The sequence below is a fragment of the Lissotriton helveticus genome, chromosome 5_1 (assembly GCF_964261635.1).
Source record: "Lissotriton helveticus chromosome 5_1, aLisHel1.1, whole genome shotgun sequence".
Classification (NCBI taxonomy): Eukaryota; Metazoa; Chordata; class Amphibia; order Caudata; family Salamandridae; genus Lissotriton; species Lissotriton helveticus.
The window spans coordinates 616,492,502-616,510,367 of NC_136065.1; the positions used below are offsets into that span (position 1 = coordinate 616,492,502).

Consider the following 17,866-nt stretch of genomic DNA (forward strand, 5'->3'; position numbering starts at 1 on the left):
ACCTGGGATGATAATCTATCCCAAGGTTAGAGCTGAGCGGGCACTCTTCTTCAAAACTGCATTCCATGTTTATTTAGATCATGGGTACTCGCAAACATTTGACCAGGGGCCATAAAGTACAGTTTGTGGTGTGACCTAGGGCCGCACTGATGCCAACAGAATGGCGATAGTGGGTCAGGGATTGTGAAAGGAGGTCTAAAAAAAGTTAAATAAACGGGCAAGTATTTATTTGCAGGTTAATAAACGCTTGGTCGTTTATTTAACATTTCTTTCTGAATATTAGTGCTCGCCCACTAGACAGCAGCTCGTGAAGTTGTTCACCAGGGTGACTGCATATAAAGGTCAAGAGGGCCGCAAGCAGCCCCCAGACCGCACTTTGAGTATCACTGATTTAGATGACGTATAAGTAGATGTTGAATTGTCTAAGAGGTCCTTTTCATGGGAATGATGTGCCAACAACAGATTTGAAGAGTTTGGGTGACTTACTTAAGGTGCTATTTTTGATCATTTGTGGCATATGCAGTTGCAGAGGAGCTTTTGATGGAAACCTAAAGGCATTGGTGGTGGGTGTGCAGATCTCTTCTGAATTTTGTGAATGATTAGCTGAATTTTGTCCTGGAAAAGAGACTGATTAAGTGACTTCAGGCACAGCTTGAGAGGGCTTGGATCGCTTTACAGGTTGATTTTCATCTACTAGACAAAATAGGGCCCACATTTCTTGTGAAGCAAATTCTGTTCTTTGCTTAAAAAGTTGTTTAGACGTCTTATGTTTTAATGCAGTGGTGTTTTATAGTATCTTGTTGTCTGCGAATGGCTACCCTGCTTGGCACTCTGTTCTCCTGACCTTTTTTGTTATTTGGAATATATCAGTACTATTTGGTGAATTCCTTTTTTCTTTGATTAAACCGTCTGGTGAGTTGATTTGCTCGAAATTGCAGTATTTGTGTTTTAGATTCGCCAGAAGGGCCTTGTTTGAGCTACCATAAATTAGTAGGAAGGCAGTTACGTATCACTTACATCTTTCTTAATAGAACCCTCTTCCACTTCAAAGTTTAAACATCTAACATGTATTGCATGATTTACCCTGCAAGCAAACATACCCTATAACAGAAATTGTTGTCGGAGTTAAAATGCCGACAATGCACGCCAGACCTTTTGAAGCGTGCAAGGCACAGCATTTAAAAAATACTTTATTTAACATCTTAGTTTCACTAAATTGATTAAACACTTCGAATTAGGGCGCATACTTCACAGCACTCTGAGCCTGTATCCCATTTCCTAAGTTAATGTTCAATTAGAAATACTTCTTTGTCAGTGACCTAGTTGGTGCAAATGTTGCAATTGCCTGGAAGGTGGGGCCTCTACAGGAGGAGTGAGGTGCACTGATGGAGAATGGTATGTGTAGTTTGCCTTGCCACTCCCTTTGATATACAAAGCCTTTTCAAGTGAGTTCAATGTTTGCATAAGTCAAAGATCTGAGTTATCAGTTGAAATGTGTTGTGCCAAAAGCAACTTAAACCACTTGTGCCCTTTCTTTCACCAGGGACTTAGAAAAACAAAGAGAAAGCTCAGCAACAGACGTTTTACAGAAGAAACAAGAAGCTGAAGCAGCGGTAAGTACAGTCATGTGGAATAAAACTTAAAAATCATCGAGATGCTGTGCATTATGATGAATGTTGGGAAACCCAGAAAAATCTGTACCAGTTTCAATGTCTTCATGGTACTGTTTTTTCACTTTTAAATGGAAACGCATTTCCCCTGGGAAATCATTAGGAAATTCAAAACAAATTTAAAACTACTTTACTTGGCTAATGTTGACCTTCTCTATTGACAAATGTGGATCAGGACTACATTCCTTTATGTGAAAACTCATTCACATATGAAAAACAAGCATTTACAATGCAATGGTCTCGCCATTCTTAAAGTTAGAGCTATTGGCATTGCTCATGACATTATTTTTATTTATGTTTTTTGTTTTTAAAACATAAATAAATGGCATTGTAATTTACAATGCCAATAGCTTAATCGCTCGCAAATGCGAGACCTATTGCATTTGCACCTACACAGAGCCACACACACAAAGCCACCCACACACACATACAAAGCCACCCACACAGTCATTCACATAGAGCCACCCACACAGAGCCACCCACACAGAGCCACCCACACACACACAGAGCCACCCACACACACACAGAGCCACCCACACACAGAGCCCCACACACAGAGCCCCACACACAGAGCCCCACACACAGAGCCCCACACACACAGAGCCCCACACACACAGAGCCACACACACAGAGCCACACACACACACAGAGCCACACACACACAGAGCCACACACACACACACAGAGCCACACACACACAGAGACACACAGAGTCACACACACACAGACACACACACAGAGACACACACAGGGAACAGAGGCCTGAAAAAACAATCACAACGAGGGAACAGGGGGCAGGAAAGCAAGCACAACCAGGGGGCAGGAGAGCAAGCACAACCAGGGGGCAGGAGAGCAAGCACAAACAGGGGGCAGGAGAGCAAGCACAGCCAGGGGGCAGGAGAGCAAGCACAACGAACGAGGGGGCAGGAGAGCAAGCACAAAGAACGAGGTGCAGGAGAGCAAGCACAACCAACGAGGGGGCAGGAGAGCAAGCACAAAGAACGAGGGGGCAGGAGAGCAAGCACAAAGAACGAGGGGGCAGGAGAGCAAGCACAAAGAACGAGGGGGCAGGAGAGCAAGCACAAAGAACGAGGGGGCAGGAAAGCAAGAACAACGAGGGGGCAGACGCCAGAAAACGGACACAATCAGGGAACAGAGGCAAGAAAAGCGAGCACTCACCGGAGGACTCGGCAGCTTCTCTACTTCTTCCGGTGGCGTTCCAGCAGAAATGGCTCCCGAAAAAGCCCCGACATTTTAGGACTGGGGGGCGTGTTTTTCATTCTCTCCTCTTCCCATTGGCTGGAATGTAAAATTCCAGCCAATTGGAAGAGGAGAGAAAGAAAATAGAAAGAACGTAAAAAACACCCCCCCAAATCCGGGCTTGAACGGAGTGACGCCCCTCTTCTCCAATGGCTGGCCTCGGTTTAGGAAGCCAGCCAATAGAGAAGAGGGGCGGGTTCAACCCCCCATACTGTAAAACAAAATGTCTCACCAGGGAGACTGCGCAAGTGCAGCCTACGCAGGCCGAGACCTAAAAACGGTCAGTCCATGATCTAGTGCACTCACATCAGAAAATTGTTACTCTAAGTTGCTGATTTAATCCTGCCTGCAAAGTGAACATGGCTCCCATCAATCGTTATTAACTCGCCTTATTGAAAACGTACTTATCCTGCTCCCTTCATAGACCTTAACCGATATCTGGTCCTCTTGGGACTAGACTACAGCAATATTACTGAGCATACAACAGTTTCAGAGATACAGACTCAAGTGGCCAGCATATACATTAACTGAATTAACATATACTCAACCACTACCATGATGTTGACCGATTGTACAACCTGCACAAGACCTTCTAGGGCAATTATCTTCAAAACCTTAATACATTAGCACCAACAATTTGAAATCAAGTACAATTGCTCAGATCAACTACACTGAACTCTGATTAAAAAAAATATATATATGAACGAGGCCAGCCACTAGTCATTCACTTCATGACATGCTTAATCAAACATTGAGAACACAACGAATTTGCCAAATGTTCAAGAATTACCTGAAATGGAATGAGCCCTATTTAGACAGGTTCTGCTGACTACACTGTCACAGAGGTATTACCCACCCCTCCTTCATACCCCTCCATTGGCAGGACTGATTATTCTTCTTGCATCTGGTTTATCAAGCTAAACTCATGCCACCAAGCACATAACCCACCCAAGAGAAGTTCAAGTCATCCACTAGACACTAATTCAGCGATCCTATGGGTCTTACAGTGCTCCAATTATTGTGAATGTTAACTGGCACTTGTATACCACACAATCTGCTGCTATAGTGGCATCTCTGTGCCCTTTGCTAGGCTAAAGAGAGACTTTGAAAATATTTCGACAGTAGACAAGCAACTACTCTGGTTTTGTGGACACTGTCAATCTCAAAAAATCACAAATGCGCATTAGAGCAAAGGAAGGAAATGTACATCTCTCTCCTATTTTTCAAAATAAAAACTTACATAACTTAGAGAAAGGCACTCACTCAATTCCATAGAATTTCCTTACAAAAGTGTCTAAATATTGATACTGTAATCACAGATGGGAAAGCCTCAGGAACCTGAGCTCTAATTTTGCATAAACTAAGTTGTCAAAATCTGGCTGCATGGTAAGTTCCAGATTAACATGAATATGAAAATGTCTTTCCAAATACAGAAGGCAACAATGACCCAGCAACTGATCCAGAGGTCAGAGATATGACAACCATTAAGGAGTGACTAGGAAATCGACAACAATCTCTAAATGTTGGACTAAAAACAAAATGGCTGTATTAATTCATACTTAAAATTATACCATTTAAACAAGGCTACAAAACACCAGCGAGTTGTATTTGGTAAAAAAATACTGTTTCACATTGACAAACGTTTAAAAAAGGCCCCATAGTGTGTTTTGGACCATACATGGGTGAAAAACAGCAGATTGTAAACATACATCTGGATCCTCCACAACAGAGTGAAAATGTATCACATAAGCAGACTCTATTTCTCCCATTAACAATGACCGACAAAAAAGCTGCTCATTTCATTGCTGCTCATGTCCCTGAGTTGAGAGGATGATGGGAACGAGCTTTAGACGAAACCCCAATTTAGCTCAATAATAAGGGCTGCCTGTCACGAAGGGGTTGACTATAATAGCTGAATAAAAAATTATTCGAAGTCACAGCAATATAAATTTGACTTGATATGACAAGAACCTTCTTAATATTCTCCAATACGAATTGTGCAACTGCCCCCCTCAAGTACAGAAAAGAAATATGCATTTTAGGAAGCGATGCAATTGCTACTCCTGCAGCACAAAAAATAAAAATATAACTTCCATAAATTGTGTTTTATTATCATTTTATCCTACATTACAATTGAAGTACATGCTCAAACAAGACACCTCAGAGTATTTTAAAGCAGAAACCCTTCTAGTCAATTTCTGTATATTCTGTAGTTTTTCTAATCCGCTCTCCCTGTGGTTGAGCAAAATCGAATTGCCTCTCACATTTTAAGACAGCTCTGCGAAGGTGATAATAGAGCTGCTCCCTGATGTCATGAGGCAGAAAATGGCATATGGGGCTAGAAAGAAATAATACAAGCATTTGCAATGCAATAGGTGTCGCATTTACGCTACTTTGAGCTATTGGTATTGTAAATGACAATGCCCTTTATTTATGTTTTTAAAACCAAAACATAAATAAAAGGCATTGTCATTTAAAATGCCAATAGCTCAAACTTGCGTAAATGCGAAACCAATTGCATTGCAGATGCTTGTGATCTGGTGGTTTCCAGACAGACTATCGGTGCCTGCCACGAAATGCCTCTGTGAACTGGCACTGCTAAGCGATATATTGTTCCCTAAAAATGACGTGCTCTTGCTAACCTTTAGGGAGAGGGGTGAGGATCAGAATCAGAAGCACACACCCAGGAGCAGTCAAAAGAACAAGGGCCCTGGTACTTACTGTTTTAAAAAAGTAAGTTGAATGTGCTTTTCTAGGGGTTGAAGGGTGTAGCGGGCGGCGGTGTAAGGAATGGGACAGACATACTTGGACCTCGAGGGTGAAAGGCCACGCATGGACGGGTCCGATGGGAGAGCTGTAGCAAATGTTGGCTATTAGCCCAAACCTGCCTAGCTAGAATGTAAGGTTGGCAGCCACCAATTGTGTGTTAACGGGGAAGAGTGTGTCATAATTTACACTGTCACACTAAAAAGTACATAACAAGAGGTACACATCTGTAGGAGCATGTGCTGTGTCCAAGTCATGCAGGAGGCTGTAGCAGATGCATCCTTCATCCTAACTATCCGAAGAGCAGCAGACAATGTACTATGGTCCTTATAGAACGTATCATAAAAATACAGTGTTCTAAGAAAAAAATCAATGGGAGTTCAGGTAGGTGGTGATGCATTGGGTGCACATATCAGGATGATGAATATTATTATCTTGTAACACCTCTACTTCAATAATAGACACCAATGTGCTATTAAACCACTTCTGTATGGCTGCACATTTTAGGATCATGGAGGTGACGCATCTTGTGTACAGACAGTAAAAGGTTTGAGAATAAATAAAAACAAATCTAAAATAAAACCATAAATGAAAATGAATAGGTATGCACTAAAATATTTTAACTGTGCTGCCGGTACCTGGGCTTTGTACCCAAATAATACGATCAACACATATCTGCAAGCCTTGAACCTCTCCACTTCCTCCTAATGCCCCCCCTCGCCCCCCAAAAAAAACAAAAAAAAACCAGGGTAAACGTCTGTAGGAGCTACATTGGATGTAACGAAAGAAAATAACACATGAAAATAATAAATAGCGCCCAGCAGTTCATGGATGCATATACTGTCCCGGCCTCTTTGAGAAACAACCCAAGTCAACATTTCGATTCTACCGGCAGCCACGCCCATGCTACGAAAAGGAATCGATCGCAGGCTCCTGAAGATGTCCTTAAAATGCTGTTTAAAATGTTTGAGACCTGAGAAGAAGTCACCAAGAGAAAAGGCACGCACAGTTTATTGTAACCTTTTGCACAAGTCTATTGAAAACTCAGTCGAAGTGAACAGAAGCACACACACAGAGCAGAAACAAATAAGATATACGTGGTTCCTGTAATATTTTAGTAGCAGTGCAGCCGGCTTACAATGGAGAAACAAAGAAAGTCATTATGACAGCATGCCGACAGGCGCCCCTCATAGAGCTGAAATAATGTAATACCAGCACTGTTCCACGAGTCATCTGCATCGGTAAACGTCAAGAAAATCGTTTCTTACATATGCATCCCATGTACAACTTTCTCCCCATCTTGCAAACATCTAGATGTGCAGAAAGTTGTACATGGGATGCACGTGTAAGAAACGACCAATACAAAACGCAGGCGATACTAATCTCAATATATATGGCGTTACACATAGTTCTGCCAACATGGCACATTGGCCGCTATAGGCGCTTTTCTCGTTAGCATTATGATTACGATGGGATGTGCCACGTCAATAACAGGTAAATGTCCTTATAGTGACAGGTCAAAAAAGTGCACAGAAAACTGACTCCTCCCTACAGCTTGTCCCGTGCCCTAATTCCCCTTCTCTATACGCAGCCAGTTTGAAGCAACACGCTGAAGGTCTTGTGCAGCACCAGTTTACATTTGTGAGCCATCAATATATCCCACGCTAACAAAGAATAAACAGCGTTGGTTTAGGCACAGCATATTTATCAAAATATTGAAATAGTTAGCTTAGGTACTAGTACAGTAAGTCAGTTGTTTTCTACTTAGCGTCTTACCGTTAATGGTGGTGGGCCGGCCGGTGGGGACACACACTGGCTGCACTGCCTTTGCTCAGCCTCGGTTTAATAACGGATTCGTTCAATTAGGCGGGGGCCTGGTGCTGTTTGCTACCAGACAGTCACAGACTCACAGTAGTACTGTACTACTGGCTGATCGATGCGGCGATGCCTGCACATGCTGCCCAAGGTCGTCACGCTGAGGATCGCTGGGCGCGAAACAGCGCAGCGGGAGCGCACGTCGCCGTGAGCGTGCACGATGTGCAATCGGCGCTCGTGCATGATGTGCAATCGGCGCTCGTGCACCAATCTATCTCCCTTGAGGAGCAACTCAATCACTATAGGTCGAGAGAGCTCGACCTAAAAATAGGCCTGCACAACAATATAAAAGTGCCCCCCCCCCCTATTAGCGAACCAGATATCTAAAAAAGCTAAAGCTTTGTAAATCAGGCTAGTTTAAAAAAAAAACACGCCCCATTGCAGTTTGCAAGGTATACGAGATTGCATGCACCTGTGTTTGCTGTAGCCCGTGCCTGAGTGTGGCAATATCAGGGAAATCAAATAAACATCCCACCTGGCCGTAAAACAGGCTAACAAAACTGCTAAAAAAACGGGAAACCCCATTCTATCAGACCCGCCCCTGGGACACTGCCCGGTTGCGCTACAGGGAGGTCCGACACTGTTTCTTTCCCTGTTGCATCCAGTGAGCAAATTGCAAATTTTCCTTTTCATGGGGGATCATTCATTCATTCATTTTCATAGGGGGTCCTTGCAAATGACGGACACAAAACGCATGGGCAATTTAGTACCTGTGGTGAGTGCCTAATTTGTGACGGTGGCTGCACAAACAGCCCAGTGATATGCGTGGAAAGTGAGACTCTGGCACATGCCTTTATTTTCTGGAGTGCTGAGGCTCCAGGCCTGGTTTTCTCACACTTCCCTCCAGTGCCTATGAGTTGTTAGACTTCGGGTGAAGCTGTTTACTTCACTCTGCTGTCTTTGAGCCATTGCCTTGAGTAAAGAGGTTGCATGGAGGCATGGGGTGGATGGGTCTGTTTCCTTAATAATCCTGACAACTCCCTGATCATGGACCCTCTGTAGAAGCCCCCTTTCACCCTGACACCTCGGTGATTACCTCGAGTAGCGAAACCCCGCGAGGGGAAGAGAAAAGTTAGGGGATTCCCCAGGAACCGAACCCTGGGTAATGTTACTAGCGGATAATAAAAGGTTGACACCCTTTATTTTTGTTGGATGCTCAAAACTGCAAATGCATTCATCTATTTATTTATCTAAAAATCATGTTTGCTTTGAATATTTATCTTTGACTTTTTCACCCATCTCGTCCTTCCTTCCACCAAATAACCCCTCACACAGCCACACCGTCAGCACAGTGTTTCCAGAAAACAAAGCCTCCGATTCCCGTTCAGATGCCCGCATGGTTAATCTCCCATATAAATTCAAATTCGCGGAGAAACGCGAAGTCCCTGCCAGGCGTGGCCGGCATTCTAGAGAAATACGGGACCTGAGTGAGAGGTCGCATTGTTGTGAAAGGCTGCAAGGCCTGGGAAGGAACACGCTGAACTGTTTAGCATACCAGTGACTCTTTCCCAGCCCTGCTAGCCTACCAACTGAGCGAACCCTACTCTTGCCATCGGAAATTCGCTTGCAAGTTTATGTTTCTTCACGGGAGGTGCTCAAATATAGCTCTGTAATTATCCTCTAAATAGCGTGTTGGGTGGAAGGGAGGCGCTGGCACAGGCCTGCAACAAAGCCCAGAGAAAATGTCCACCTTACCGATGCAGTGGGTGCCCTGGGTGCTGAGCCAAAATCCGTTGTTGCAGACGCAGGTGTAGCTCCCCTGGCGGGGCACGCACCGGCCCGGGCCGCAGATCTGGGGGTTCAGCTCGCAGACGTTGGTCTCTGAAACAAAGCAGGAGAGACAGGAAGTGTGGGGTTACTGGACGTTGTTAGTCCGCAGGGCACACAAAAAGACGTCACCTTGGCGTGGAGGAGGAAGGCCCAAGCGTGGTGGCTGGCCTCTGCCCTCACAAGCCAGACATCACTTGTTAGTCGGCGAGCCCGCGGGCTGCCTTCCTACTGAGCGACAGGTTGAGGAGCACTTGCTGCCCAAGGTCATCACGCTGAGGATCGCTGGGCGCGAAACAGCGCAGCGGGAGCGCACGTCGCCATGAGCGTGCACATCGGATCGCCGGAGAAGACACGCAGACCTCCGAGGCTGCCTGCTGCCTACACTGACCCGCTGCAGAGGAAGAGGGACACGCGGAAAGAGCCAGGTGAGTGGGTGGGGGGGCAGAGAGGGGGGGAGAATGTGTATGTGTGTGTGTGTGTGTGTGTGTGTGTGTCAGCGTGTGTGCACGCGCGTGTGCTTCCGTGTGGCTGTGTGCGTGCGTGATTGTGAGAGGCTGCCGCTGTGAATGTGGAGCAAAAGATGTGCACGGCTGGGGGGGGGGGTGCGCGCGCGTCCACGATGTGCAATCGGCACTCGTGCACGATGTGCAATCGGCGCTCGTGCACCAATCTATCTCCCTTGAGGAGCAACTCAATCACAATAGGTCGAGAGAGCTCGACCTAATGAGTAGCTACATAGGTTGAGCATACAGGTGACTTCACTATCGTAATCTCCCCGTAGTGTTGATAAGGTGAACCAGGTGATCCAGATCCGTTCACCTTGAAGCAATTTCCACTGCCAGACAACGCTGCCAAGCCCCAACGTAATGTATTATAGCTCACAATTGTATTTACGATCCGCCAATTACGATCCTCCAATCAAGCCCTCGCCGCAATTCCGCGCATCCACAGATCCACCATGGGAGGAAGATCCTTCTCCTACTTAGCGGCCAAGACCTGGAATTCTCTCCCCACTCACCTCCGCCTTACACAGAACCACATTTCCTTCAGAAAGCAACTTAAAAACTGGCTATTCGATAAATAATGCACACCCTCCCCCAAGCGCCTTGAGACCCTCTGGGTGAGTAGTGCGCTATACAAATTCCTGAACTTGAACTTATTTTGGGGCATGGGTGTGCAGGAAGAGTAAGATGAAGATGGCCGCCGCTTTTCCGGGGCTGCCCACATGGAGCTGTAGAGAGGATGATATGTTTAGGGTACCTATATTGATTTTGAGAAATAGATAACACCATTGGAGATACTTGCTCCACCATCATAACATGGGTGGCATTGGAGGGGGCAGGGCAGAATTTGCATGCCCGGCACTATATTGATATCTTTAAGGTGTAGACGGCCGCCATCTCAATAACTAATTACATTATGAGGGTTACTGGGAGGCAATAATCAGCCAAACACCGTTGCATATCGCAGCACCCACCATCACTGGACAGACATTATTCATGCTCAAAATCCATGGCTCCCTCTCATGTATTGGAGTCAGTGAAAGGTGACAGATGACAACCTTCCACTCTGATGAAATAAGAGCCACGTATGCTGGATGTCACCTCATACAGGGTATGACCATGCACGGATGAGACACCAGCAGTGGTAACAGACTAACTGATTGCAGGACTTCAGCAAGAAATTAGATCTTTGTCTGTGGATATCAGCAAGTTCCTCTGACTAGGACGCTGGGGAAAATGGCTAGTATTCTTTTAATCACATCTGACCTGAAATCCGGCCACAGGCCTAAAGCCTGAAAGAATCGAATTGTTGTTTAACCTCAGACCGGCCAACTGACCACCGTTCTCTAAAATAGGCTGCCTCTTTAGGTCTCGCCTAGGCCGGGCTTCGAGACATGCTGTATCAGGTATAGACTTGAAGCTCCACCTACTCTCCGCCCATATTTTTCATTAGCTTGTATCATTGTAAATGTTGGCTTTTGGTTTGTTAATAGGCTTATTAGTCCTTCCTTAGTACCCCCTGTCGTCTACTGTTACCTCCCATGATGATTGGCCCTGTGACATGTGTCCTTACTCAGGAGCTTTCATTAGCAGTTCTGAGGACTATTTACTTTATTACACAGCACTCCAACAACGCCAGCTTCAGCAATGGCTGACGCTTCCTACCTAATAGAATCGGCCTTTGCATTTCTGGTTTCCTGCTCATCAGTCATCAGATGCGTTCCATGGGCATCTGTTCATGCACTTCCCCCCTCCGGAGTTACTTCGTGGTTTACTTGTTTACTTTGAATTACTCCGATACTCCGCACAATTTGTTTCAAGTGCTTCACTGCTTTCCCGTCCTAACCGTGGTTTTTATTTTTTATTTGTCTCTGGTCACCCACCCACCCGAACACTGCTTGACACCCCTCCAAGATTGCTGTTTATTTATTTATTTCTAATTTAAATTGCTTAGATCCCGGGAGGGAGATTACGTTATTTTCTAATAATTACAGAATGCTGATCCGAGGCTTGAACACTGGTCCCACCTCCCTAGTCAGCAGCTCTGACCGCTGAACCACATCCTCTCCCTCTGGTTTCCCTTCAGCGAGTACCTCCTGGAGAGGCTTGCCACCTGTCGACTCTAGGCACACCTTGGTCATTTCTAGCTTCCTGAACAAAATGCACTGCAGCTGTGCCATGGCACTATCACCACAAACACCTTGATTAAGGTACTGGGCAGTCCCCTGGAGACCATTAATGTGAGTTGCGTCTTCACATTTGTTAAGGTCATTCACTCGCTATTTGTGCATGTGGCGGCATGTGAAAGCGCTGTTTTTCTTAACTGATTTTCATTTTGAACCAAATGAGGCAAATAGTTAAATCTGCTTCTTTTACTACTTTTATTTAATCCGCTGAATTTATTTGTACCTTGGCGAACTCCACGGTCCCCAAGCACCTTCAGTCTCTTCATCCAACCTATATTAGTCCGAATGGCTAAACATCGTCGGCGGTATCACTCCTCAGCAGATGAAATTCCGGTTACGATTAATATTGGTGAATATCAACTAAACAGTGCTAATCTCATCAATTGCTTAAAGAATAATAAAATTTGGATGGCTCGTATCTGGTTACAACTTAAATGATATGAATTGAAGTCATACTGTACGGAACAAGAGCAAACAAAGAAAACATATCAGATTACGGACCTCCTTCTCTCAACAGGCTTCATTGAACATGCCCCACTAAAGCTAGTCAAAAACCTGGTGCCTTTCTGTATGATACCCTGTCTTTAGACAGTCAAAGATACAATGTAGTGGAAAACATCACACCAGCCCCTTCCTGTCTGATTGAGTGAGCTAGTTCCCTGTGGACTATGGATCCTATGGTTCAGTGCTGTAGCCAGCGCCTGTCTTGGCTATTACGAAGGGCGCTACTTCGAGATTAGCAGAGGCAGACTGTCCGAGTTGTTTAGAAGAAAATGTTGGACTTTAGCTGGCCTAAGACTTGAGCATTAAGAGTTCATGTCAGAATGGCGACAAAAAGAGCCATCTACTCGCTCCAAGTGGAAACTAGTGCTAACTTCAAGTGCTTTTGCTTAATACAAAAGTGCAACTATAAACTAAATATTAAAAGAACTTGTTTACACCCTCTTGTCCATGGTAAACAATGTGCATAGAAGGTGTGGATGTACTCTTAAATTCCTTTTAAATGTCCAAACTCCCTTGCATCACAACACAAAATCTCTTATTTCAAGCAATAGTCTATTCTGTTCCTAGGAAATGTGGGTAGACCTATGCTTAAAGACAATCAAGTTAATTTATAAATGTGCTTGATCCTATCGAATCTCTATGGTCAAACAAGCAAAAAATAATTTTGAGAACAGGACGAGAGTTTATTGCATGGGATTGAAGCATTACAATAGCACCATATGTACTCTCCTTTGTAACAGGTAGTGCTCAAAGATGTCATGACAGTTATGACAGAAAAATATTTCTATAAGTTGTAACAGTCGTTCTTCTAAAAAAAGATATGACTTCTTTAATTTGTTTGTATTCTTTTACACATGAGGAACATATATAACACGAGAAATACATGGCTCAGGGAAAACTGGCACGATAGACAGCAATAGTTCATGCAATGTTTGAAACAAGAACATCTGTGCTAATGGTTACTATCCCTATTTCACTCCACTAATTCACTACGAATCCTTTATGGGTTCCGGAGTAGCGTGCTACTTAAGAAAAAGCACTCTGACGCCTCGTCAGGGGTGGTAAGTGCTATATAAATGCAATTTTACAGTTACAATCCCCAGGAAAGCAATGGTCCCTTGGCATATAATAAAATAATATAATATATTATTACTTTGGGCTTTTGGATCTGTCAGTAGACTGCTTGCTAGCAAAACCTACTTGGGAAGACTGTAAACTCTTTTATTTAAAATATTAATGTTTAAACATTTTGATAACTTGGGACAAAGCTAGAGTATACAGGATTCTCATGGGATCCACCAATCTGATAATAGTTGTTGTACTGAGAAAATGATTAATTCTTTAAATTACTATAATACAGTTAAGTTTGGCTGCTAACATTATCATTACAAAGCTTTATTATAAATACTGTGGAACATGTGCCGTACCACTTGTTCAGGTACAGTATCAATTTATCGGTGGTCCTGCTCTCCCTCCTCCAAAATCAGATTTTAATTGTTGTCAACTAAAAGCCACAAGAGTACAATTGATCAAAATAACCCTGTGGCCTGCGCTGCTGAATACTTACTTCTGAAGAGTGCGAATGTGAACACAAGTGGGACCCACCAAAGCAATGGATATCGGCCCTCATGCTGCATCATTATGTTAATAAGGCTGTGTAGAAATGTAAGCACTTTATGCAGATGTCTATGAAGTAATTTAATCTATTACTTATAATTCTGATGGGTGTCATGCTTCATCATTGGGAGTGATCCACTTCGGGTCAGCGCTGCAATGCCCAACGGGCACCCAGAAGGGGACTCTTTGCCAGAGATCTTCTCGCAGGTTGGTCAACATGTTTCATGCCCTAATCAGTCAAAAGATCTGGTTGCAGTTAGTCGGGACCTATATTTCCTAATCAATTCTAAAACCGGCCCATTTGGTTAGTAGTAGTGCTACCACGGGTGAAAGCAGAGCCGCACTGTGTGGGTGTGTGGGTGTGGGTGTGTGGGTGTGTGGGTGGGTGGGTGGGTGGGTGTGTGTGTGTGTGTTTGTGTGTCTGGGTGTGTGTGTGTCTGGGTGTGTGTGTGTCTGGGTGTGTGTGTGTGTGTGTGTGTCTGTCTGTGTGTCTGTGTCTGGGTGTGTGTCTGTGTCTGGGTGTCTGTGTGTGTGTGTGTGTGTGTGTGTGTGTGTGTGTGTGTGTGTGTGTGTGTGTGTGTGTGTGTGTGTGTGTGTGTGTGTGTGTGTGTGTGTCTGGGTGTGTCTGTCTGGGTGGGTGTGTCTGGGTGGGTGTGTCTGGGTGGGTGTGTGTCTGGGTGGGTGTCTGGTACTAAGGTATGCAGGAGACCTACCCGGGCTCAGCTTCCTCCGTGTGACTCCGCTGTCACTCGTGGAAGCACTACCGCTACCCCAAATGGGTCAGTTTTTAGAATTGCTCTCAAAGGAATCTATACAGACCTAGATAGATACCCTGTGATTGGTTATCTGTTATAAATTCCTGCATAAGATTCCAACCACTGTGCGAATTAAGAAATATAGGGTCTGGCGAATTTCTACCAGATCTTTTGACTGGTTAGGGCATGAAACATGTTGACCCACCAGCTATCATAGACCATGATTTCTTATGATAGCGACCATATTTTTAAATTAAGCAAGTTGACTCTCTTATTACAACATTTTTACAGGACTACTTTATCTATTTTTAACTTGCACTTCCCTCATACACACACACACACACACACACACCAACCTACACCTATAGAATCACACCCAAGCTTCACAAACGGCGCAACAAAAAGATCTCTGGCAACGTGCCCCCCCTTGTGGGAGCCTGTTGGACATTGCAGAGCCGGCTCGACGTTGAGGTCGCCCAATGAGGAAGCAAGACACCCATCTGGGTGTGTGAGGGTACTTGCTCCTGTAGAGTTGCGCTCCCTGCTGACTCCCCAGGACGACACTGACTTGTAACTTAGTTCTATACTAGTTTTCACAAGGAACTACATATCCTTTTCTCCCACGTTCCAGATAGGAGCATGTATGCTGGACATTGAAGCACTCCTGGTCCCTCTCTTTGATATAGTTGTCTTCGATTATATCCAGGATCTTGTATCAAATGATCTTCATTATACATAAATAGGTCAAAGGCCACTGGGGAAGCTGGGATTCTCATCTAGATTTTTCTTACCAATCTCTAGAATCCCAGGTCAGGTCAACTGGATCTTTTTCCCTGTCTTAGAAGCGTAGAGGGTAGATTTTTGCAATCATAACTTTTAACAATTTTACAATCCAAATCCGAATTAGACTCAAAGGACCACTGACTACGAACTGAAATTTTGAAGATTTATTACAAAGCCAAAAATAATTGAACATACAGACATCTCAGCAAGAGATTTCAGGAAATAGACTGGCACTAATACAAACGTAATTCTACGCAAGAGTCTCAACCGGCTCAGAATAAAAACCAAAGTTAGTTCGAGAAGCATTAGACATACCATTACCGACAATGCAGAAAGTCTGGACTGCATTTACAAAAAGGAAAATAATTTGGTTAGATTATCTCTACACTCACTCTAAGGTGACATCCCTACTTTACGATTTACCCAACAAAAATAAAGGGGTCAGCTGTGAAGACTTCCTAAGAAGTACAATCACTTTCTAATAGGTAGCCTCAGTTACTGAGCTTGTTCTAAGATGCTCCTTCCTACACCTTACTCTGCCTTAAGTTCACAAACTACCTACATCTTGCCTTCCCAAGCCCACTTTCTAACTCCTAGTCTGCTCTCTGCTCCGGACTGCCTCTCCACCTTCGGGTGCTGTCCCTAATACAAAATCCTAAAAACAGTCGACACGCCCAGAGGTACGCCCCTATGGCAGGTACAGATCTTCTGATTTTTTCAGTAAGGCACCTCTCCATCAAGCGTCCGTTGGTGTATCCTTGGGTCCCAGGCACCTTCTTCGCTGAATGTTGTACTCCCAAATTCCTTGGCAGCGTCTCTGCACTCGCACCTACTATCCTAATTTCTAAACAATGGACCCTTCTACCTAACGAGCCTTGTGGCCTTTCACCTGCAAGCTAGAATATATGTGAACATCCTTGCAAACACTCGAAGTTACAATTTAATATTCGCTGAGGACAGCCTTTCCCAAGAAGGAGAAAATCATTCTTTTCGACTAAGGCTAACCAAAGAAATTACAGTTAGGCCTCTACTGACTTCAACATTCCCAAGCCCTTGCACGTTTAAATGCATTTCTAATATAACAAACCATTACATTTCATCACTGTAAAACATTAATTCTGTTTTCAAAGCAAGCAATATATTTTCATATTAAAAGCCTATGTTGATCCACTCATTTATAAGCACATGTATTAATTCATTAAGGCACATCATTGCTAATGCGACATTTCGCATATGATTACATTTCTACGTTATGCAACATTACATTTTGATTAAGGCCCTACATTAGTCTATGATTAATTAACACATCACTACATATTGCACTGATTCCCGGCCTAATGTTACATTTCTAAACTACATTAGTAAAATCCTCTAAATATGTGGGTGCTGACTACTCGTGATTATAATGCACCCCTACAAATTTTTCAAAGTAACATGGCGCTCTCTCACCAATGCAAGTGAGAGAAGTTGATTGAGGTTAGGAACTTAAAGGAAAATCTTAGAGCGATGTGAGCAGTTCGTAAGATAAGAATGGGTTTGTAAATTGTAGATGCAGTTATTTGTATTTTGGAAAAATGTACTGCGTATGGCATGTGTTAGTAAAAAACTTGGCCGGGCATTTCATCATTATCAGCACACAATTAATATTTGGTGGAAAAATAAAGTTGGATTTGCGAGGCTTGATTTCTTAAATTATATTATCTGCATTGGCACGTTGGTAATAGTGATCCCTGTGGAAAAAAGGGTGGAACAATTTGAGTTGCCATACTTCTGTGAAATAATTGTCGAAGATGTTAACTACATTTACCAATGGATTTGTTTGTATTCCTTTGCAGGTCCGGTTGATGCAAGAGTCTGTTAAAAGAATAATTGAAGCTGAAGAATCCAAAATGGGTAACATCAACAATTAGATTATATTCAAGCACTCATGACAAACATTATATTTAGTTCATTGTAGTTATATTGCCAGATACTAGAGGAACCAGCTGGTCTTTTCGAGGATGGTTGTGTTTGAATATGAGACCATTCACTGTGTAATTTAGTATGCTTTTCTATATTGTAATTGATGTTCTAGAAGTGGCTTTAAACATATTTAAGACTACTTATAGTATTCAATGTCCCACCATGAGAAGGAAGATGGCCCATTCTCTAAGTTCTTTCCAACTACCTTTTACAGC

At 43.7% G+C, this 17,866-nt stretch overlaps 1 protein-coding gene across 1 annotated transcript in view; it reads left to right on the plus strand.

Moving 5' to 3' along the window:
- Positions 1 to 17,866, plus strand: part of DNAJC11 (DnaJ heat shock protein family (Hsp40) member C11) — a 536,755-nt gene that overhangs the window by 484,796 nt on the left and 34,093 nt on the right. The window contains exons 12-13 of the mRNA XM_078642976.1: positions 1,544 to 1,613; positions 17,525 to 17,582. Coding sequence (XP_078499102.1) covers positions 1,544 to 1,613; positions 17,525 to 17,582 — 128 coding nt within the window. The remainder of the gene's footprint in view (positions 1 to 1,543; positions 1,614 to 17,524; positions 17,583 to 17,866) is intronic.